The sequence below is a fragment of the Lepidochelys kempii genome, chromosome 16 (genome assembly GCF_965140265.1).
Source record: "Lepidochelys kempii isolate rLepKem1 chromosome 16, rLepKem1.hap2, whole genome shotgun sequence".
Taxonomy (NCBI): Eukaryota; Metazoa; Chordata; order Testudines; family Cheloniidae; genus Lepidochelys; species Lepidochelys kempii.
In genome coordinates, this window is record NC_133271.1 from 24,354,633 (window position 1) to 24,377,350 (window position 22,718).

General features: G+C 37.0%; 1 protein-coding gene across 12 annotated transcripts in view; it reads left to right on the top strand.

Moving 5' to 3' along the window:
• The window catches only part of CNTRL (centriolin), a 58,529-nt gene that overhangs the window by 15,475 nt on the left and 20,336 nt on the right, over positions 1-22,718 (top strand). For 10 of the 12 annotated variants that reach the window (XM_073314960.1, XM_073314949.1, XM_073314952.1 and 7 more), the window contains 17 exons: positions 800-909; positions 1,392-1,586; positions 6,621-6,774; positions 10,137-10,357; positions 11,543-11,719; positions 12,834-12,968; positions 14,049-14,194; positions 14,819-15,026; positions 16,075-16,254; positions 16,648-16,827; positions 17,487-17,603; positions 18,130-18,268; positions 19,261-19,403; positions 20,642-20,822; positions 21,070-21,380; positions 22,063-22,271; positions 22,494-22,686. In XM_073314960.1, the coding sequence (XP_073171061.1) occupies positions 800-909; positions 1,392-1,586; positions 6,621-6,774; positions 10,137-10,357; positions 11,543-11,719; positions 12,834-12,968; positions 14,049-14,194; positions 14,819-15,026; positions 16,075-16,254; positions 16,648-16,827; positions 17,487-17,603; positions 18,130-18,268; positions 19,261-19,403; positions 20,642-20,822; positions 21,070-21,380; positions 22,063-22,271; positions 22,494-22,686 (2,999 nt within the window). Of the gene's footprint in view, positions 1-799; positions 910-1,391; positions 1,587-4,312; positions 4,773-6,620; positions 6,775-10,136; positions 10,358-11,542; positions 11,720-12,833; positions 12,969-14,048; positions 14,195-14,818; positions 15,027-16,074; positions 16,255-16,647; positions 16,828-17,486; positions 17,604-18,129; positions 18,269-19,260; positions 19,404-20,641; positions 20,823-21,069; positions 21,381-22,062; positions 22,272-22,493; positions 22,687-22,718 lie in introns of those variants that run through there. The other 2 variants (XM_073314955.1, XM_073314958.1) reach the window with 2 other exon arrangements.

Sequence of the window (22,718 nt, forward strand, 5' to 3'; positions counted from 1 at the left end):
CCCCTCACAGCTGTGCAGTAACAGCTGTGGGGACGGCAGAGAAACGGACACTGCTTGAGGTAGCATTGGTTCCCAATGGTACAACTGGAATACCAGCCAGGAATGATGCCAAGTTAAATAGCCAGTCCCGAGTTCAACTCCCATCCTTATCCTGAAAACACATTGGAGTCAAATTTTCCCCACAGGGCACTCTGAGTAGTTTCTCTAGGGTGAAGAGATAATGCCAGGAGGTGACTTTTTTTTTTTTTTTTTCTTTCCCACTTCCACGTCCTCAAGGAGTTCTGCCTGAGTTGGCTGAGCCAATCTGAGTCCGTTGTAGAGTTAATTAGGATAATCAAGTAAAGCAATATATTGTATATTTATCAAACATACTAGGGAGAAATCAAATTAAGAAAATTTTTACAATTAAGTATATGGCAAAAAGTAATTGTGAAAGATCTTATTTATGTGATGCTTTGTGATATAACAACTTTGTTCATCAGGGTTTCACTTAGAGTATGTCTACCTAGCAGCTCGGAGAGGGCTTCCCACTACAGTAGACTGACATGCACTAGCTCTGCTTGAGCTAGCACACTTAAAATAGCAGTGCGGCTGTGACAGCATGGGTGGCGGCTCAGGCTAGTCTCCCAAGCACCGTACATACCCATGGGCTCAGGCAGGATAGTACTCAGGGGGCATTCATATCCTCAGGGGGACATAGTCTAGAGAGGATATGGAGGAAACAGATAATATATTATCAGTGTTATACAGAAATTATTAAAGTGTGTTTTGATTTTTTAATTATTTATTAATTTTACAGCCGAAGGAAGATTAGCAGAACTACAAAATGAAATAGTAAGTGCAGAGCAACACGTTTTAAAAGCAAAGGAGGAACTTAAACAACTGCAAGACACTGTGGCTCAGAAAAAAGTATGTAAAAGCTAATAACAATGTGAAGATAAAGAATAAAAATGTTTTGAAGCAATGTAGACATAGAAAATGTAATAATATGCTCCTCCCAGTTTTGTCAAGAAGTCCAATTAAGACAAGATTTTTTTTTCCCCCTTTATTTACTTTCCCTTGGAATTTTTAAAATACACTTAAATGAGGGTTTTAAAATAATTATTCAGGCACCAGGTCTCGGAGGTTTCCTGGCTCATTGGGCCAACGTTACACAATTTGGAGATTCTAAACTGTTTGTTGTCAAAGAGTGAACAACATATTCCTATTTTCATAGCTAATTTGTGAGCACTTGTCACCTGAGCAAAATAACCAGAAACAAGATGTCAGCAAGCTGGAGTTCCTAGTTTGTATCTAATTTAGGTTAATGCAGACTATAATAACTCCATGTTTATCAACTATATCTTTCAAAAAGATTCTGAATCAGCTGTTTTTCCATACCTCAACTCCAGATTTCAGAAGCAGAAAAGGAAAGTCTTCAACAGCAACTGAGTGGCAAGATACTTCTCCTAAATCAACTACGAGAGGAAGCTTTGGAACTAGAAAAACACATGGAAAAACAGAAGCGAGAAATAGGGAATAAGCAAAAGGAGATTGAAGACTTGCAGAGTTTTATAGATTCCGTAGATCCAAAAGATCCAAGATATGTAAGTAAAGTACTAAAAAGTAAATATGGAAACCTAGTTTTTCTATGTCAGGTTTTGGATTAAGGTATACTTTTTGTTAGTTAAAATTCTGAATAAATATTTAACTAGAATCTCGTTACACCTAATTTTATAAAACAATCTGCTTTTCATATTATTTTAGCAATATTTTTAGCTCATGAGCTACTTATAAGATAATTGTTTCCTTTAGTTGCTTGGTATTAAAGATGTGTTATTACCACAGAATTTAAAATTGGCTTCCACCTTTATCAAATATATTTATGGAAGTAGAGTCCAGATTCTGAAAGGTATTTAGGCACCTAACTCCCAGTGAAATTAATGGAAACTAGGCATCTTTTGAGGATCTAGGCCTAACTATTCAACTAAAAATGTTTACTTTGTTGAGGTAAACCACATAAACATTAAGTTTATAAGATGTAACTGTTTGCATCTGTGAAAATTTAAGTATTCAAGACAAGTTACTAAAAAGTCATAGAAGTTATGGCATTGTGTTCATTTTTACTATGTGCTACATTGTATCTAGATCCTAAAGCCCCAGTTCGGCAAACAGATGTATTCAGGGAGACCCTTGAAGGCAAAGAGGTTCCCTGCAGGTGCAAGGGTCTACCTGCGTGCATCTCTTTGCAGGATCAGGGCCCAAGTGGTTAAGCCACTGAACTAATCTGTTAAATAGGAGATAACTGTTGCAGCTCCATAGTTAAGGCCCGGACCCTGCAATGAGCTTTGCACACTGGCATGGTGGGGTCTGCCTTTGCGGAACATCTTGCAGGACTGGGGACCAAAGCTGGAACCAGGCTTCTGTTAAAAGCTGTAATTTTGACAAGAGTGAGGTTTGTCCAGTTCGTCTTCGGGAGGACTATATTTCTCTCCCCGCTTCTACCCTCCCTTAAATGAAAATATTTTCAACATGTTACTACAACGGTCAGGTGTTGTCATAAATATAAAGGGAAGGGTAACCACCTTTCTGTATACAGTGCTATAAAATCCCTCCTGGCCAGAGGCAACATCCTGTTACCTGTGAAGGGTTAAGAAGCTCAGCTAACCTGGCTGGCACCTGACCCAAAGGACCAATAAGGGAACAAGATACTTTCAAATCTTGGGGGGGGGAGGCTTTTGTTTGTGCTCTTTGTTTATGGGTTTGTTCTCTCTTGGGACTGAGAGAGGCCAGACAGAAATCCATCTTCTCCACCCCATCCTAATCCAAGTCTCCAATACTGTAACCAGTATAGGTAAGCCAGGCAAGGCGGATTAGTTTTATCTTTTGTTTTATGTGAATTTTCCCTGTGTTAAGAGGGAGGTTTATTCCTGTTTTCTGTAACTTTAAGATTTTGCCCAGAGGGGGATCCTCTGTGTTTTGAATCTGATTACTCTGTAAAGTGTTTTCCATCCTGATTTTACAGAGGTGATTCTTTTACCTTTTCTTTAATTAAAATTCTTCTAAGAACCTGATTGATTTTTTTATTGTTCTTAAGATCCAAGGGTTTGGGTCTGTGTTCACCTGTACAAATTGGTGAGGATTATTATTAAGCCTTTTCCAGGAAAGGGGGCGTAGGGCTTGGGGGGGATATTTAGGGGAAAGACATCTCCAAGTGGTCTCTTTCCCTGTTCTTTGTTTAAAACGTTTGGTGGTGGCAGCATACTGTTCAAGGCCAAGGCAAAGTTTGTACCTTGGGGAAGTTTTTAACCTAAGGTGGTAAGAATAAGCTTAGGGGGTCTTTTATGTGGGTCCCCACATCTGTACCCTAGAGTTCAGAGTGGGGAAGGAACCCTGACAGGTGTCATTAAGGGTTTTGTGATAATGGGAGGGAGACAGACTAAAAACAAAAAAACAGTGCAACTATCTATCAGACACTTGTATTCGATTATTGTTCTGAAATATTTGAAGAACTTTAGGCCTGAATATTTTTAAACTAAGAGCGTATTCCTTCACTAGCATGGTCAGAAAAAACAACCATTGACTTCAGTGGGCACTGGATCAGACCCTTACAGTTGGGACAGACTCCAGACCTGTCTATGGCTCCTTTAATGCTGTTCCAGAAGGGCAGAATCAGGACATTTTCCTCCCATTTGCAGGGATAATACAACTGACAAATGTCCTTTGCTACAGCTGGCTGGAGAGGGAAACAAGATGAGTAAAAACAAAGTGTCTTGACTTTTTTCCTCTCTGCCCTTTATTTATGCATGCTTCTGCTTTCCTACAGCAATGCTTGTGGTGGCTGTACAATAGGAACATTATGCAACAGAGAGGTTAATGCACAATTGCCTTTCCATTTCCTATACCCCTGCTTAGACCATGTCTGTGCAAGATTAGTGTTCTTTAGCTTCCGTCCTTCAGCAAGGAGAGCATAGGGATCTGCATTATTGTAGAAGAAATTTCAGTTCCTGAATGCCTAGGATGCAAACACTGACATTCCAAGGAAACTATGTGAATGGGCCTGTTTCTTTTATCTATACAAGCAGTATTTAAAAGTTGATCTTTAACATACTTGTGGTGTATAACTTACATGAATATTATGTACAGCAGGTTTAAATTAGACTACAGTGAGTTTTTTAAAATGTGTCCTAAAATCAAATCTATTATAAAATAAAAGCTTTTCAGATGTGCATTCAATATCTATTTTCCATTTATATGAATACACAGAAAAAGTATTCCCATGCCTGGCCTCTGCTTTCATCTGAGACCCAGACTCCTTTTTATTTTTTTGAAATAGATTTCAAATCTGCAGTTAAGAAAATAAAATAGGAGGATTGTAACAGTCTGTGTGTTTCAGGGAGGAAACTGCTTTCTCAAGAGGACAAGCCCAGCCTCTTGGGGAGTAGACTGACTGTTACTAACTCCGTAGTCGATTGGCTACATACACAGCTTCCTGTGTTGTGATTTAAAGCAAACAGGGCAGAGTACAGCTTGTGGAGACAAGCAGAGATCGGAGAGCATGACATGTCAAAAGCTCTCAGCCTCTGCAACTTCCCATAGTTTCAAACCACATGCTTACCAAAGTGTAATCGTCAAATAGAAAAGTTTGGAGGAAAGAGAAGACAGAAGAGAAACCATGTTTCATTTTAAGCTGCTGCTTTCCATCATTTAGACTTCAGTTCATCATTAAAATGGATTCTAAATTAGGGGTGGAGCTGTTTGCACATGACTTCAAAGGAAGAAAAGACAAAGCTGTAAGTGTTTATTTTTAACAATCCTCTTGTGACATTCAACAGTTGTAGCAAAATAATCATTCAAGAACAGCAGCTGTGCTTAATCTTATTAATTGGAACTGTACTTTGGAAGTTAGAAATTAACTTAGACTGGATTTTTTAAATGGGTGACAATGTTTAGTTTCAGTAATATGAATACTGAGAATTGTAACTTTTTATTTGCATACTTTTAAAAATATATTGAGTGACATATTCCTTACAGACTGCAATTTTGTTTAAAAGTAAAGCAGATATGTGTTAAATCTTATATTGCTTTAATTATCAATTAAAATGACTTGCAGTAAAACAGCTTTCAAAAAATTATTCTGAAATGTTAGCAAAATTTTAAGACTTTCATACAATAGCTAGATAAAAGTGAAATGTGTATGTTTGGGGCAACGGCATAAGAGAAATTTTTTTTAATAATAAAACAAACTATGTATTATTGGAGGCTTTTGACATTGTAAGAATTGTGTTTTGTAAATGTTTCAGTACCAATGTACAGTGTAACATTGGTATTGAAACATAAGAATTGTTATGGTCTTTTGTTTGGTTTTAGAGTAACAGCCGTGTTAGTCTGTATTCACAAAAAGAAAGGGAGTACTTGTGGCACCTTAGAGACTAACCAATTTATTTGAGCATGAGCTTTCGTGAGCTACAGCTGTAGCTCACGAAAGCTCATGCTCAAATAAATTGGTTAGTCTCTAAGGTGCCACAAGTACTCCTTTTTTGTTTGTCACTATGCTGCCAGAAAGTGTTTCATTAGTACATTATGACCAAATTCTAAGAGATACTGAACAGAGGAAACTTTGGTTGAAGTCAATGGAGACTGCAGGTGCTGAATACTCCTCAGGATTTGGCCCCATGTTTGTAAATCAGACTGTCAGATATAAACTTACTATTTGAACAGAGGCCAGCATTCGAACAACTACAGTAAAGTATCCTATTGTAACTGACTGCATTCAACTCTGCAAATAGTTTACACCGCTCAAGTTAGAGAGAGACTTCTGTCAGTGTTCTTAGTTGATATTGGGCCACCACAGCTTAAGTGAACGTATCGTGTAGATTTAGAAAACATATTAAGAGCTCTATTGAGCTTGAAAGGTTGTCTCTTTTAATTAACAGAAGTTTGTCTAATAAAAGATATTACCTCACCCACCTTATCTCTTAAAAAAAAAAAATAAAGCTATTCAGCGGTGAAGCCAAAATTATTAGACTACGTAAAGCTTGGCTGGCTTGCTCGTTGTTTTCTGCACTGTTATGTAGAATATCTTGGTGCATTAGCTGATTTCTTCCCAGGCCATAGACAGATAGGGCTGTGGGGGTAGCTGCTCAGCCCTAGGGGAGATAGAGAATGTATGAATGAATGAATTCCTTGTGTCCTCAATTACTGAAGAGCAGTGTTCATGGGTTTTGAAGGGGGTCTTGTTTGTACTTTCTTGGCTGAAAGGGGTAATGAAGTGTTGAGAGTTAAAGTTGGGAAAAGGGCAGTTTTTGGAGCTGTAAGGGATACATAGGACCTTCCCACTCTGGGCAGGAATGTGGTGTTTGAGGGTAGTTTGGTGTTTGTTTGTTTTTTAAACTGTTTGCTATAGAGACTTCATCTGTCTGAGACGAGTGTCCAAAGACTGTGCCTTTTGGGGCAATAAACAGGAAGTAATAAAAGTAGGTAAATAATAAATGGAAGGTACAAATTGTTGGTGCAGCTCATTTCCAGTAATGGGATATTTCAGGAGCAATGAGCCAGATATATTGTTAAACTAAAGAAGTTATTTTTTAAATTCTTACTGATAAATATGCAAAATGTATCCATTTATCTGTAATCCACAGGCTCACATGATGGCTCAGAAAGCAAGTAAAGAACAGCAGCTTGACATGATGAACAAACATTACAAACAACTTGAAAGTCGCCTGGATGAGATGCTTTCTAGGATTGCTAGGGAAACAGAGGAAATTAAGGATCTGGAGCAACAGCTTACAGATGGTAAAGAGCACGGTGGTGGTGGTGGTGTTGTTGTTGTTAAACTTTGTTTCCTTGGAGCATTGAATCTGTATTCTAACATAACCGAGACACAAGAGATGTAGGAAAAAATAGGGCTGTCAAGCGATTAAAAAAAAAATTAATCGCAATTAATCGCACTGTTAAACAATAATAGAATACCATGTATTTAAATATTTGTGGATGTTTTCTACATTTTCAAATATATTGATTTCAATTACAACACAGAATACAAAGTGTACAGTTCTCACTTTATATTTATTTTTATTACAAATATTTGCACTGTGAAAAACAAAAGAAATAGTATATTTCAATTCACCTAATATAAGTACTGTAGTGCAATCTCTTTATCATGAAAGCTAAACTTACAAATGTAGAATTATGTACAAAAAAAACTGCATTCAAAAACAAAACGTAAAACTTTAGAGCCTACAAGTCCACTCAGTCCTACTTCAGCCAGTCGCTCAGACAAACAAGTTTGGTTACATTTGCAGGAGATAATGCTGCCTGCTTCTTGTTTACAACGTCACCTGAAAGTGAGAACAGGCGTTCGCATGGCACTGTTGTAACCGGCATCACAAGATATTTATGTCCCAGATGTGCTAAAGATTCATATGTCCCTTCATGCTTCAGCCACCATTCCAGAGGACATGCATCCATGCTGATGATGGGTTCTGCTCGATAACAATCCAAAGCAGAGCAGACCGATGCATGTTCATTTTCATCTGAGTCAGATGCCACCAGCAGAAGGATGATTTTCTTTTTTGGTGGTTCGGGTTCTGTAGTTTCTGCATCGAAATGTTGCTCTTTTAAGACTTCTGAAAGCATGCTACACACCTCGTCCCTCTCAGATTTTGGAAGGCACTTCAGATTCTTAAACCTTGGATTGAGTGCTGTAGCTACTTTTTAGAAATCTCACATTGGTACCTTCTTCGCGTTTTGTCAAATCTGCAGTGACAGTGTTCATAAATCAAACAACATGTGCTGGGTTATCATCCGAGACTGCTATAACATGAAATATATGGCAGAATGCAGGTAAAACAGAACAGGAGACATACAATTCTCCACCAAGGAGTTCAGTCACAAATTTAATTAACATGCTATTTTTTTAACGAACATCACCAGCATGGAAGCATGTCCTCTGGACTGGTGACTGAAGCATGAAGGGGCATATGATTGTTTAACATATCTGTACGTAAATACTTGCAATGCCAGCTACAGAAGTGCCATGTAAAATGCCTGTTCTCACTTTCAGGTGACCTTGTAAATAAGAAGGCAGCAGTATCTCCTGTAAATGTAAACAAATTTGTTTGTCTTTAGTGATTGGCTGAACAAGAAGTAGGACTGAGTAGACTTGTAAGCTGTAAAGTTTTACATTGTTTTGTTTTTGAGTTCAGTTATGTAACAACAAAAAAATCTACATTCGTAAGTTACACTTTCACAATAAAGAGATTGCACTAGAGTACTTGTATGAGGTTAATTGAAAAATACTATTATTTTTACAGGCAAATATTTATAATAAAAACTAACAAAGTGAGTACTGTACACTTAGTATTTGGTGTTGTAATAGAAATCAATATATTTGAAAATATAGAAAAACATCCAAAAATATTTAATAAATTTCAATTGGTAGTCTATTGTTTAACTCAAAAAACTTAACGGTGATTAACAGTGTGATTAATCGCGATTAATTTTTTAATCACATGAGTTAACTGCGATTAATCAACAGCTCTAGTAGGAAAGGATTGAAAATTATTCCTAACTGATCTGAAAGGAACAAATGGGATAATTCTCAAGTGTGTCCACTTTAGAGGAAAAGAGCTGGAAAACACATGTCACCAAAACATTATGTATTTCCCACCACGGCTTTCATTGGTAAAGGAATATTGCATTGATAAGGAGGTGTTGCAGACACAATATGTAAGACCTCAATGATCAGATCTTGATGGGGAGAGCCAGAAGCAACACTCTTCCCTGTTGCATGGAAGATTCAGATCTCTTGCTTAACAAGGTGAGTGTATTTTATCACTTGACAGCATCTTTTGCAGCCAATAAAGGAGCATCATGGATATGCCATAAATTAGTGGCCTTCAGCTGTAAAAATGAGGTGATCCGTCTTCTCCTTATATGAATAGGTGACATCTTGATAGTCTAAGTGGTATTATGCAGTCTTCTACATGTTGATTGAAACTGTTGTCGGAGTCAGAACTTCTAGAAAACTATTACATGGTAGAAAAGCTACAGTCTCTGCTGACTTTTAAGGGATCCTCTAATATCACCATCTGCATGGAAAGGCTCTATCGTATGTATTGATTTGATCACTTCAGTTTTGAAAACTGATTTAAGAAATCCCATTCTTTGGTATTCCTATGTACGAGATACTATAAATCACTGTTGTGTGAAAGCAAATGCCTCGCTCTAAATATTTTCAAATGCTTAATAAATCTTATCATTACAGTTTAAGTGAATTGAAAGGTGAGGTTGTGCAGCCACATAATGCATAGTGAGCTAAAGTACTTCTCCTCTGGAGTTGTACACGCATAATATCTTGAAGGCAATGTCCTTTGTCCCTGGAGAATATTGCATCCTAAACATCTCTCAGAATTCCTTGTTGGCTATTACTGAACAGCAGTAGTAATTCGTTCTAGTGGGATGTTTTCTTCCCTAAAAGAAAAAGGGAAAATCTAACTCTAATAAAAGGAAATCCTTGTTGCAGTAAACTAGAAAGTGTACACTTCATATTTTAAGCTGTTCCAAATCAGGAAGATATTTAGTGCACAAAGTTGAAGGAGGTCAAAGAGGGAACAATATAGAATAGAAGTATGTGTCTTAAATGGCTGCATATTAACCTAGTATAATGTCACATCTAAAAGGACACATTTTAGAGAAGAAATTTTTTGAAACCTTAATTGTTGTTTCTCTAGAATTAGCTATTTCAAGTGCATGAGAAGTTACTCTAAACTAGGTAACAGACACAAGTTGGTTCAAGTAGTAAGTACAATTGAGCCACTAAGTAATAATGGCTTGAGTTGTACCAAAAATCTAACACTGTAAAATGTGGGTGACTTTTTTTTGAGAGAGAGAAAACTAGTTTAAAAAAATTAAAGTGGAAAAAACTTAGATTCAGCTAAATTAACTATGTTCCGATCTTCAAAACTTGACAGTTTGTGATTGAACATCTCCTTTGTGACATTTTTGATGTCTTGTATTCAGAAGAGTAACAGTATTGAGAAACTGCACTGGAAGATTAGGAATGTCTATTCTGTTCATCTTGTATTCCTGGCCCAATATATTTGAAATAAAGAGTTCTCTTGCATACTCTAATTCCATTTTGTATCTTTGTGCAGGTCAAATAGCAGCAAATGAAGCACTGAAGAGGGATTTAGAAGGTATTATCACTGGATTACAGGAATACCTTGAGAGTGTTAAGGATCAGGCCAAGCAGGCCAGTGACGAATGTAGGGAGTTGCGGAAGGATAAGGAGGCTTTGCTGCAAAGATTGGCTGAACTGGAGGAGGAAAGAAATCAGCTGGAAATAGTTGCCATGGATGCCGAAAACATGAGAAAAGTAAGATTTAGGAATACCTGTGTCTTCCCAAAGCCAGATCCCTAGGAATAAAAATAGAAACTGAATTCTGAACTGGAAAACAAAATTTCCCTAGGACAAATTCTGCTCTCTTTTAGGGTAACTTCAGTGGGAGTTGAAACTGTAAACTGAGAACAGAATTTGGCCTGTAATTATTAAAACATAAATAGCATACAGCAAATGGAGATTTTATGGGGAAGTCAATGTATATTTTTCTTATGGTGGAACTCTCCCAGAAATCCAGACTTAGACTTTTGCTCCTTGGACCAAAGGCTGATTTACACTACACTAGCACAAGTTGCTCCAACACCAGTGTGGCACATCTACACTAGGGTTTGCATCTATATGGCTACACTATTGCAAAGCAAACAAAGAAGTGTAGACAAAGTCTTAGATTGAGAATACTCTACTGATTTATTCTAGCAACCACCTTTCCTGCTTGTGCTCTCTCTCTTCGCACCTAAGGAACCCTCCCCTTTTTAAATTGCACTTTGCACTACTCTCTCTCTCTCTCACTCTCCCAGTGGAGTGTGCAATTAAGTACCTCTGAGGCAGGTATCAAAGCTCCTCAGTGAAACCACCCCACAGGAGATGCTCTTGGAACAATAAGTGCTAAACCATCATTCTCAAAACCAAAGATAAATAACCACCACAGCTGAGCTTCCTCAGCCCAGAACCTGAACTAACTGATAATTCCCATACTCAGGTTTTCCACACCAGATAGTTACCACCAAGCTAATGGGTATGTCATACAGTTGTTAAAGACCAATGTTATTGTCCTGCTAGGTGTAAAGTTAAACTTAAGAGAAACAAATGGCTGTGGCTCTAACCTGGAAGCTCCCTTATTTGTATTGTGTGGGCTTTGTACAGTGCTTAGCACAACAGCACCCTAGACTCTTATATATTTGTATCTATAGTTATATTTGAATGTCAGCTACAACTAGCTTTAACTGTCCCTGACTATAGTGGTCATGAATAGTACCCTTAATCTGCTCTTCTAGATGTGGTAATAATTGTTAATCCCTGGAAGCCAGGAGAGAGTTTACTGGAGCACGTTGCCTGTCTGACAGTTGAATATTCTGCATTTGCTAGCTCAAGAAATTAACTAGAAATATGAACAGAATCATAAATAATATGTATATTTCTAAGTTGAATGTGCAATTTCAGGAAATTGCAGAGCTTGAATGTGCACTCCAAGAGCAACGAGAAGTAAATGAATCTCTTAGAGAGGCACAAGGGGATCTCAGTGCATATGAGGCTGAATTGGAGGCCCAACTTAAAGTCAAAGACGTTGAAGCCAATCAACAGAAGGAAGAATTGGAGAGACTAAAACGACTTAGTCAGGTGAGAATAGAATTAGTGTGACATCAAATGAAAATAGTTCTCCTTTTTTAAAAAAAAAAGGGTAATCTAGCTTGAAAAACATAAATGGACTTCACTTAGTTTATGTTTTTTGTTTTTAGATCTAGAAATACTTTTTTCCCTTCTGAGTCTGGGGAGAATGAAAATTCCAGGAAAGCTGTTCTTATCAGGTGTTTTTTAAAGGCCTGTGAGTTCATGATGAAAATTCTAATATCCATATTTTTGATGAAGACATTTTTGGCTATTTATAACACACACTTCAAAATCCAGTTAATCCTGCTTTCAGATATCCATTTTAAGAGTTCTGTTAGTATATTACACAAATTAGAAAACTTTTCCATCTCCTTCTTTGTTACTATGATGGAAGTTTCCTTTGTAATAGTCAGAAATCCCTTTCTTTTAAGGAGATCCCCTTTTAATGGTTTAAAGTAATGTATGTAGCAAGGAACTTAAACAAATATGAATAATTCCTTTGTTAATGATGGGTCTTATTTTTGCATTCAGTAACTTCAAGTTTAGTAAGGAAATGTTCCTTATGCTAAAGTAGCAATTATGTTTCATAAGGCAATGTAACCAGTATGGTTGGTAGTTGCCTTTTTGATATGATTTATACTTTATCCGGAAAGCAAGATACAGAATATTTTTGGGCTCTCCATGGAGAATATACTCTGAATAAAAACAGACTAGCAATTGTGGCTTTCCAGAAATACAGTTGGAAGAATATTGGTTGCCCAAACATTAAAAAAAAAAAAGTGTCATTACCACAGTCTTCTGAAATTTTAGCATAGGGCTTGTCTGAAAATTGGCTTTTCAAAAATTTCCCTAGCTGGGCATCCTGGCCCATAGAGAATGGGAACACAAGAAGCCAAATACAGTTCCTATTTTTAGACAAAAATTTTGAGTTTTTGCTAAAAACTGTAAAACTCCCTTGGAACATGTTGATTTATTTTTAAAATTTCATTAGAAATTTCAACAAGGAGGCGGAATGGGATTTTGGACCAGATCTAGTTTAGCACCTTTTATAATTCAGTTAATTTTGTTGTTTCGAAAAGTACAATTTTTCTGGGTTTTAAATCTGAAAACGTTGTTATTATAGATGGAACACTCAGCCCTGCAAGCTGAACTTGAAAAAGAAAGGCTGGCATTAGAAAATGCTCTTACCAAAGCACAAATATCAGAAGAGAAGGAACAGGAAAACCATAAGCTACTCTCCCAGCTCAAACAATTGCAGGTTAAATACTTATTCATTTTTTGTCTCAAAATTCACCTGATATCTGGAATGGGTTTTTTTCCCCCCTAAAGGAAAATTAATATGGATTTTCCTCCTCTATGTATTCTGCATCTGTTTGGAAATCTTAAGTAGCATCTCTGACTCTTCTTTTCTCCCTAATGCTAATACTCCTAACCCAAAAGCCCCATGTTGCAGTCATCATCCTTCTGTTGTTGCGGTCTGAATTGGGCTATCAAGACTGCTCCATGATATTCCAGAGGGATTGGTTATTGTTTTATGTTAACATGTCCTTCCTTACAGTTCAGTGCATGTGAATGAGAAAGAGGCTTAGTTTATTCCAGGTTTCAGAACTGCTGAGCACACTTGGTTCCCATTAAAGTTGAAGAGAAATATCCTGCAAGAGAGAAACTGAATATCAAGAGTCTGTTGGAGTAGGTTCTAGTCAAAGCAGAAATTAAATTAAATTGGAGGTTGTCTTACTACCTTACACTTCTTGTTTTCTGCATTAGGGATAATGTGGATATGTGTATTTGTCCTTCTGTTGTCTGAACAGGTATTCCTTAGGGGCAGCACCACAGATACAAAAAGAAGTCTCTGCTCTCCAAAGTAAATAGTCAGCAACTCAGAGCTTCAGGCAGACAACAGGGATACAAAAGGAAAGGTCCAGTTTTGTAAAGTGCAGACTGCTCCTGATTCTTGCTGAAAATTAGTTATGTTGGCTTAACTGAGTAATTTTGCTCTGTGTATTATCTTCGTACAGTTCTAATTGTTGAAATTTGTGGCTGTTTGTTTTTTCTGAGAAGTTTCTCAATGTTAAGTCCTTGAATGAAATGAGAATTCTATAGTTTGCTTGTGTTATCAGCTCCTTTATGGCGATAGGGTTAACTTACACAAAGATGTATTTATTACTTCATTAGACTGCTAAGAAGGAGATGCAATACAAACAAGCCCATTCTTGAACTGGCATCAGAATATTTTCAACATTTAGGAGTAATTGCAAGGAAAGATGCATTTTATATTGGGGAAATATTTGTCAGACTCTAAAGTACTGGAATTTGACCCTTACATTTGGTTTTACAGGGAGACCATAACCTTTTGAAACAACAGCTTAAAGATCTTCAGAATCAGCTAAACCATGCAGTTGACAACACAATTGATCCTGAAGAAGTCACAGCTCGTGTAAGTGAGCTCAAGAGAAAACTGCAGACAGGAATTGGAGAAATTAGGTGGGTAAAATAAACTCAATAGTAACGTCATTAAGTGAGTTAGTATGCACAGATCTAAGTATATAAGAGTAACAAGATAACCACTCTTTCTCCACCTTTGCTTCAGAGTGCAGCTCTGACACTGGCCCATACATAACCCTGTTGCCATGTCCTGCATTCCATCCTCAAGTTACATACCCTACATCAGTACTGTTAAATATTATTGGTGGGGTATCCTGCCACAGAGCAGGAAGTGAGAGAGCAATCCTTTGTTCCACATCTGCTTAAATATCCTGTGTTGGCTCAGGAACCATGGGACCAATCAAAAAGGCACCACCAGTTGAGTGCGCCAGTTGGACCACTTGCCCCTAGATCTAGTGAGACCCAGCTGGGTGGGGTGTAGGTGAGCAAGACCTGCTGCTTTGCCTCTAGCCACACAGAATGGGAAGGGGAGAGATGGAGATAAGGGGACACCTCTCCATACCATCTCAGCCATAGGGCAGGGCTGCTATTGAACTGTACCCACTTGTGTCAGTCACCTTAAAGTCTTGCACTAGCATATTAGGTTGGAAAAATCCCAGCATCTAACACCAAGAACTAAAATGATTGCTTGCTTTTTTATGCTTTGCATTGTCTTTCTTTCAGATGCCATAATTCAACTGATGTTGTAGGGAAAAGCCTTGCAGACCTGCAAAAACAATTTAATGAAATCCTTGCTCATTCACAGCAAGAAAAAGAGGAGGCATGGGCTAGACAGAGACAGTTACAAGAAGAGATGGCATCTCAACAAGAGAAACTGAGAGATGCACAGGAAAAATATAGACAGGCCTGTAACAAAGCTGCAGAAGCAAGAGTAAGAGAATTACAAGTTAGAAAATGGAGAAAATTGAACTGTCCGCACAAGGATCAAATTTCACTCCCTACATAGCACTATAGCACTTTTTAAAAGTTCTTGGTTATATAGGTGAAATATTAGTTTGTCTGGAGCAGGTTTGGGACAACTGAAATGTAGAGCGAGACATTATTATTCCATTTCAGATCTGATAAGATGGATTTGTTTTTTTCCTTTTTAATGTGTAGAATGGTTCTGGTTTTCACCTGATTGCAGCAGTGCATATTTCTCTTAAGTGGTAACTATCCATTAAAGGGAAATGACAAAAACAGTTGAGAATAAAAAATTTTGAGAAGTAATTTGACAGTTTTTCACACTTTAAATAGATTCTGGCTACTGTAGGGAAAAATGGATGCATATGAACACTCCTTTTGTTCTCATGTCTTACAGTAGACTTACCTTACTCACAGACTCCTTATTAATTTTGTTTGCATCAAAAATATGATGCAAATGTATGGAGATGCTGAATCTAGAGACAATGGCTTAATATAGGCATCTGCACTGATATGCTGTGTGCCCCATTGTACTCTTCTGAGATCCTTTATTGCATAGAGTGTGCAGAAGGTTTTCATTTTTGCATAAATGTCTCAGAAGAATTTTCTCATGCTTCCAAAAATTAATAGGGATAGCCATTTTCTGGTGTGTGCGTGCAACAGCTGTGAAGTCGATTGTGTGCTGTCTTTATGAAGTGTACTTGATTATATGCCTAGCCAATGTTCAGACTATAGAATATATGGGGAACAAAGAAAAATAAATATAGGTAGAAAAAGTAAAGATTATGGGTAAGAATTTCAAAAGCTCTGAAGTCCCATTTTCAAAAGTCACTTAAGTTCTTTTAAAATTTTACTCTATTGAAACCATGATATCTCTCTCTTTGAGAAATAGCATTCTACTAATTGCATGTTTTGCAAAACAGATATTTTTAAAGTTCAGCAAGATTGTGAATCAAAACATGCACTGTGTGTGCTTCTCTTTCATGTTGTTCATTATAATTTTATTTAAACTGCAGATTAGATCTGAGAAGAGGCAGAATGAGACTAGAGTTCATCAGCTAGAGAATGAAATCCAGCACTTGCATGCAAAAATAAAGAGTATGGAAGAAATACAGGGCCTTGCAGATCAACAACTTCAAGAAGCTGATGAGGAGAAGGAGAAAATTCTTGCCCAACTGGAAGATTTAGAGAATAAGGTGGGAGGTAGATAAGCAAGAATAAGCACACACACACTGAACTCAGTTGCCTGAAGAAGAAAAAAAAAACTTTAATTGTTTTGGCAGTTTTGATTTCTAGGACTTACAGTATGTTACCTGGGACCTCAAATGTAGATGTTGATTGTTACCAGTGATGTTAGTTTGATTCTGGCTTTAATTAAAAAATTATATATATATCAATTGATGCAAAGCATCTCAAAAATACTTTTAAATGAAAAATAATATGAGAACACTATACAAAATGGGGCATAGTGTCTCCTAAAGGCTGTAAGATAAAGCGACACCAGAAGAAAGCTATAAAATATTAACAATGTAAAAACAGTATAAGATAAAAACTCTTATAACAATATACGTATATTTCCCCTATTTCAGAAAAACTTAGACGATGCCAGGGCACAAAAGCAAATTCTTGGCCTAGATAAAGAATTGAAGGAATTAAAAAGAGCAATAGCCACTTCGGATAAACTGGCAACCACAGAGCTCTCCATCGCCAAAGATCAGCTAAAGTCTCTCCATGGAACTGTTCTCAAAATTAACCAAGAGCGAGCCGAGGTGATTCAACATAGAAATAATACATTTATGTAATGTTTACTAATGCTGTTATAATTGGAGGGTTCTTGATGTTTCCTTTATCATGTGGAGTTTAAGGCTCAGCCACAAATCCTCACACTGGACTGAAACTTGGCACATAAGGTCTCAGTCTGGGGGCCAGTTTTATTTATTGTAAAATATATAAATAGTTGATGTAGTCTGGGAAGGCAGAGTAGGTAATTTCCGGGTTGGATAACTTGTCTCATTACATTCTGAAAGCTTTTGAATACGTAATTTTTACAAAGATTTGAATAATAGCCACTTAACAAATGAAAAACAGATTGCAGTAATACTATTGTGACTTAAGGTCAAAATAAATTAACAGGAACAGATACAAAGTAAGTAAATTCTTAAGACTTCAAGTTATTCAGGTCAGGAACTTTGTCTCCATATTTATAAAGTACCTACAAGTGTGGGTATTTATATAATGTGTAAAAAAAACCCACACAAAAAACTGTTTTTTCATGCAGATATTAGGAATGAAAAAAAAGGTGAAAAAGGAAATACAGAAAGCAGACCAGCATGATTATTACTATACTTTTCTCAATGCTATATGAGGCATCAGCTGCTCTGTAAAATAAGGTTTTAAAATTAAAGGTTTACTCTGTTTATTGTTGTAGGAATTTCAGGAAGCAGAGAAGTTCTGTATGCAGGCAGCTCGTGCAGCTCAGGATCTTGCCCAAGCAGAAGCAGAAATAGAATTGTTGCAGAGACTTTTAAAAGAAAAAGAAGGACAGGTAAATTGTAGTAGGTTTTGCTGTACATCAAGATATGAATGCTAAAGGGGAAAGAGTGAAATATGCAGAGATCAATTTGAACATAGGCGCATGGTTAAATGAGTATCTGAAACAGCCTAACATAATTAATTAGTCCTGCCACGTCTGCAGGGGACTGAACTGGATGACCTTTCGAGATCCCTTCCAGTTCTATGATTAAATGATAACTTTTTAAATTACTGACTTCCTAATTACAGTTTTAGGTTTTTAGGGCTGGGTTTCTTTTTAAATTTAGTACTGGACTTTTCCACATACTCATTTCTGTTAGTCCAGCTGATTTTCTCCTATGACTATCATTTGGTAAAATGTCTTTATGTAGGTAATTGCATAGTCACAATCATTTGGGAGGAGAAGGGGAAATCTTTCTTACAGCAAATTCACAGGCTGAGTTTGTGAATTTTTTATTTAATGAGAGGTGTTTCTAGAATAGGCTTTATAAATTAGACAGTTTTGATTTTAAACTTTTTTTTTTTATAAATCGTTTCAGTATGAAATGGAAGAACCTGATGCCGGAGCTGTTGCATCAAGTTTTCAGAAGTTTGAGATTGATAAATTAAACCAGACTCTGAAACATCAGAGAGCAGAAATTGACCGACTAAAAAGCTTATTAGACAATGCCAGAGCAGGTAATACTTTCTTCTTTTGTCTCTGCACCTTGCATTCCAGCACAGGCTTAGAGAAATAAATTTCTACCCCATGTTTCTCACCACCTGCTTGCTTCATATACCTGGGGGTGTATTCAAAACTCTAATAGTCCATTCTGTGAGGCTTCTGAACGCGGGTTTCTAAGATGCACACTTTGTTCCTAGATAGGTTTTTGTTCGTTTGTTTTTTACTTCCGAGGGGTGGGGGCAAAGGGTATGGGTGTATGGAAATGAAGTGAGCAGGATCTAGTAAGTTTACGCTTCCATAATGTGCTTATCATGCATATAATGCAGTTATGTAGCTTCTTTCATCCAGGATGAAGGATCTTGGTTCTTATGGTATTTTGCAAATATTATTGAATTAAACCACACACGCTGCGTGTGATATAGGTGCATATTATCATCACACCCACAGATGAGGAAGCATTACTTAACCTCTGCAACCTTGACTAAGGTCTCACAGCACATAAGTGGCAGACCTAAAAAACAGTCTAGGAGTACTGATGCCCAACTTTAATGACCAAACCACATTATCGGTGTTACACATTCAGTAGATATTTCAGAAACCTACCTTGTAGCTGGGTGGGGGAGGGGGAAGCATGGAAATCTCATTTCACAACTGATTTCAGAGGTCTGTTCATGACCAAGTTTAATAAAAAAGAATGAATGAATTTAGAAGCATTTTAAGTAATTTCAGAAGTCTTAAAGTTTCCTCTGTACTTAAGTACTAAATTTCCTTCATCTAAAGATGAATTTATTGTGTCTGGTGTTTATCTGAAGTGCTGGGTAATAACTATTGTGCTACTGGTACGAAAAAATGCAGAAAGAAAATGTATTGGGGTGTGGCGGACTTTAAATTTGCATTTTAATTATCTCAAATATATAGACCTCTGGGTACCTCCATAACTATAATAGAGCATTCAGCTTTACTGAAGTACATTCTATGGTTATGTAACCATGTTATTCTTTTACAGGTAACAAGGATGAAATAGACAATTTACTGGATGAAATTGCAGCACTCAGACATGCCCTTTCTTACCAGAATGATTACATCACCGGTATAGCAGATCCATTCAAAAGAAGGGGATATTGGTATTATATGCCATCATTATCACAAGTATGAAAACTAACATGGGATTTTGTGGAAAGTAGTTTGATATGGAAAAATTCTATTATGAACCTCATTAATATTTGGAAGAGGAACTAGAGGGAAAGTTGATGGGTGTAAAATAGACAAATGTTGGAATACCAACATTAATTTTTCATACCTCATATTCTGTACAAAATATATGTTCCATAATACAGCTTCTTAGAACTTTGTTAATTTGGATTTTTAGCTTTTCAGCACATGATAGTCGATGTTTGCATATTTATATTGGCATGTTCTCTCTACACCACACATGTGGACTAGTCCTTACACTACACTGAAGTATGTACAGTCATGCACAGTCTTGTCTCTTAAAAGTCAGCTCTTTGCAAAATTCAGTACTTTGCAAAGGGCTTTCCACTTAGTCATACAAATTAGCAGCATTCCAGTGCATGTTATAGTGTTTCATCGTTTAATTTAAGCCACACCTGAGACAACAAGGAACATGTAACTTTAAAGGTCAACTGTCAAGACTTTATTTAAAACAAAATTTTGAAGAATCTCAGATTAGCACAGAATCTAAACTATACACTTATTTAAAGCTAGGACAGTTCTCAAAATAGCTACTGACTGCGTCCTTTTCAATTTTGTATTCAAAATTCATTTTAATGATTTAATTAACTGTTTTGAAAGCTACTGAACATTCCAAGCAGAGCACACCTCCTTTATTGCTAACCTGATAGCCCATTTAAATCCCCATCTACTCAATGTCAACTTCACTAACTGGAGTAGTGGAGAAACATCAACAAAAAGCTTAAAACAAAAAATAAGTTGTGTGGGGATTTATTTTTTTAAAAAAATTGCAGACCTCCAAATCTAGTTTTTAAATTACTGTTCCTGCCCTAACTATTGATGATAGGAATGCTATTGTAATAGTCCAAAAGGAGCCATATCTAATAAGTTCTCAGACTTTTTCATAGTGCAGATAATTTTTGTACAAAGATTGTCTTGTTTGTCATCTGCCTTCTAACTTGTGATCTCATAACAACCCTATGGCAGCCACACCAGTTGTTTACATGGACATAACTAAATATGCCTTAAATAAGTTCCTATCTTTTACTGCAGTGTAGCAGCTGCAACCAGTAAAAAGCACAATGTGATCAACCAGTTCTCTGAAGACCAGTTTGCAAACATTTGTAATCAGATGTTTATTTTTCCATATTTGTTACTTCTAGAATTTAAACTTGCATTGCTCTTTGGGTTTTTAGGTCTCAACTCCTGGTTCTCCCAGCACAAAAGACTCTGGAGTTGGCTTACAGTATCCTGTCTCATCCTGGCATTGCCAGGGCAGGCAAATCAGGAAGGAAGACTATGTCTCACCCACTGCAAGAGGATGCTGGGTTTATTCCCCAGTCAGGAGTGGGTTGTCCAAATCACATTCCAATAAACGTATGTTAGTTTGATCATACTAAGATGTTTAGGGAAATACAAACTGCTTATTTATTTAAAGTTCAGAGTGAATTTTCTGAGCATCAGTGACTGAATTTTTCAAAAATATTTTATTAGTGTTGAGCTTTTAAGTATTCAGACTGAACAAACATAACTGCTGATTTAGGGCCTTTCTTTTGGAGATGCATAATAAATAATATTGTTAACTAAAAAAGAAATTACAATTTTGATTTTTTTCTCTCTAAAGATGGTGAACATGGAGAAGATAATGGAGGCGATGGTGAAATGAATGCTCCCAGTGACTCTCCCTTTGTAGCACCTCCTGGTTCAGTTATTTATACTGTCCTTCCAGATGGTGCCCCTGTACCTCAGGGGACTGTAGTTTATGGACCTCCTCCTATACCAACCAATGGTAGACCAGTTGCTCCTGGAACAGTTATCTTTGGACCACCTCCTACTGGAGCTCAGATTGTTTATGGCCCTGTACCTGCTAACTTTTCTGTCCCTCTCATTCCTATTGGAGTGCTTCACTGCAATGTGCCTGAACATCATGACTTGGTACGTGTATGGCGCAGGCCCAGCTGTATACACTTGACTCAATATAGGTGGTGGTGTTTTTTTAGTATCATCACCTGTTGGGTTTGAAAATAAATTTGTAAAACTAAAAACTACACAAATATTACTGACTCTACTTCTAAACATCTCTAACTTTCCCCCTCAATGTTTTTTCTCTAGCTAACATAGTATTCATTATTCCATCTAATCATTTCATGGATTACAGATTTGACGAACATAAAAAGGTTTCACTAAATCCATATATTCCTGCAGAGTATCATCTGACTTTAAAAGTTTACTGGAAGACAGTTCCTAGGGATATGTTTTTCAAAGGGATATGTTGTCTGGTGTCTGTTGAACAGAAGATATACAGTTGGAGTTATCCAGGTGGAGATTATATGGCGCCGCAGATAAAGGCACAGGCCTGGAAGTAATAAGATGTGACTTTTATTCATAACCCTGCAGCTAGATCACCGTTATATCTTGGGTAAATCTCTTGATCCTCAGTGCCTCCATTTTTCCATGTGTTCTGAGATCTTCAGATTAAAAGTTTTATATAGTCCCACAGCATAGGAATACAGCAGCTCCTCTAGTTTCAAAGAACATTAGCTTTGCCTTGGAACATATTTGTTATGGAGGATTGTTGTGGAGAGTCAGTCTTGTCCTTTGTATTTGCATGCATTAGGAAAAGGAAATATCAAGACTAGAAGATACTGTGTATCGTTTAAGGTCTCAGAGATGTGAATATAAGTGGACAGGAGTATCTGAGCATAAACATAATAAAGAGATGGGAAAATTGCATCAAAACATTGAAGATCTCTTGCATGAAAGAGAAGAGCTGGAGCATGAAGTAGCAGAGCTACGTAAGACAGCCCAGAAACGCAGTAAACGCAAGTAAGAGTAGTATGTTATATGGATTTAAAAGTATGCCTGTTAAAAGATTAATAGACTTTTCAAAATCTATTGGTGAAGATGGGTCCACTGTATTACTATGCACAACTTCTGTTTCTGTAGTCTTTCTGTAAGAGAGTATACCTTTTGAAAGATTGGTCAGATCTTTTGCATTTGACTTTTGAATTAATTGGTTTGTTTGTTTCCTCCCTCCCTTTCTTTTAGGGACTTCATTGAAGGACATGTTGACAGTCTTATTATGGAGCTAGAATTAGAAAAATCTCTCAAACATCACGAAGACATTGTAGATGAAATTGAATGTATAGAAAAGACTCTTCGAAAACGACGGGCAGAGCTCCGGGAGGCAGATCGACTTCTTGCGGAAGCTGAAACTGAACTTGAAAGTACCCGGGGAAAAGTAAATTGTTCTGTATTTTATCTGTTTGGTTT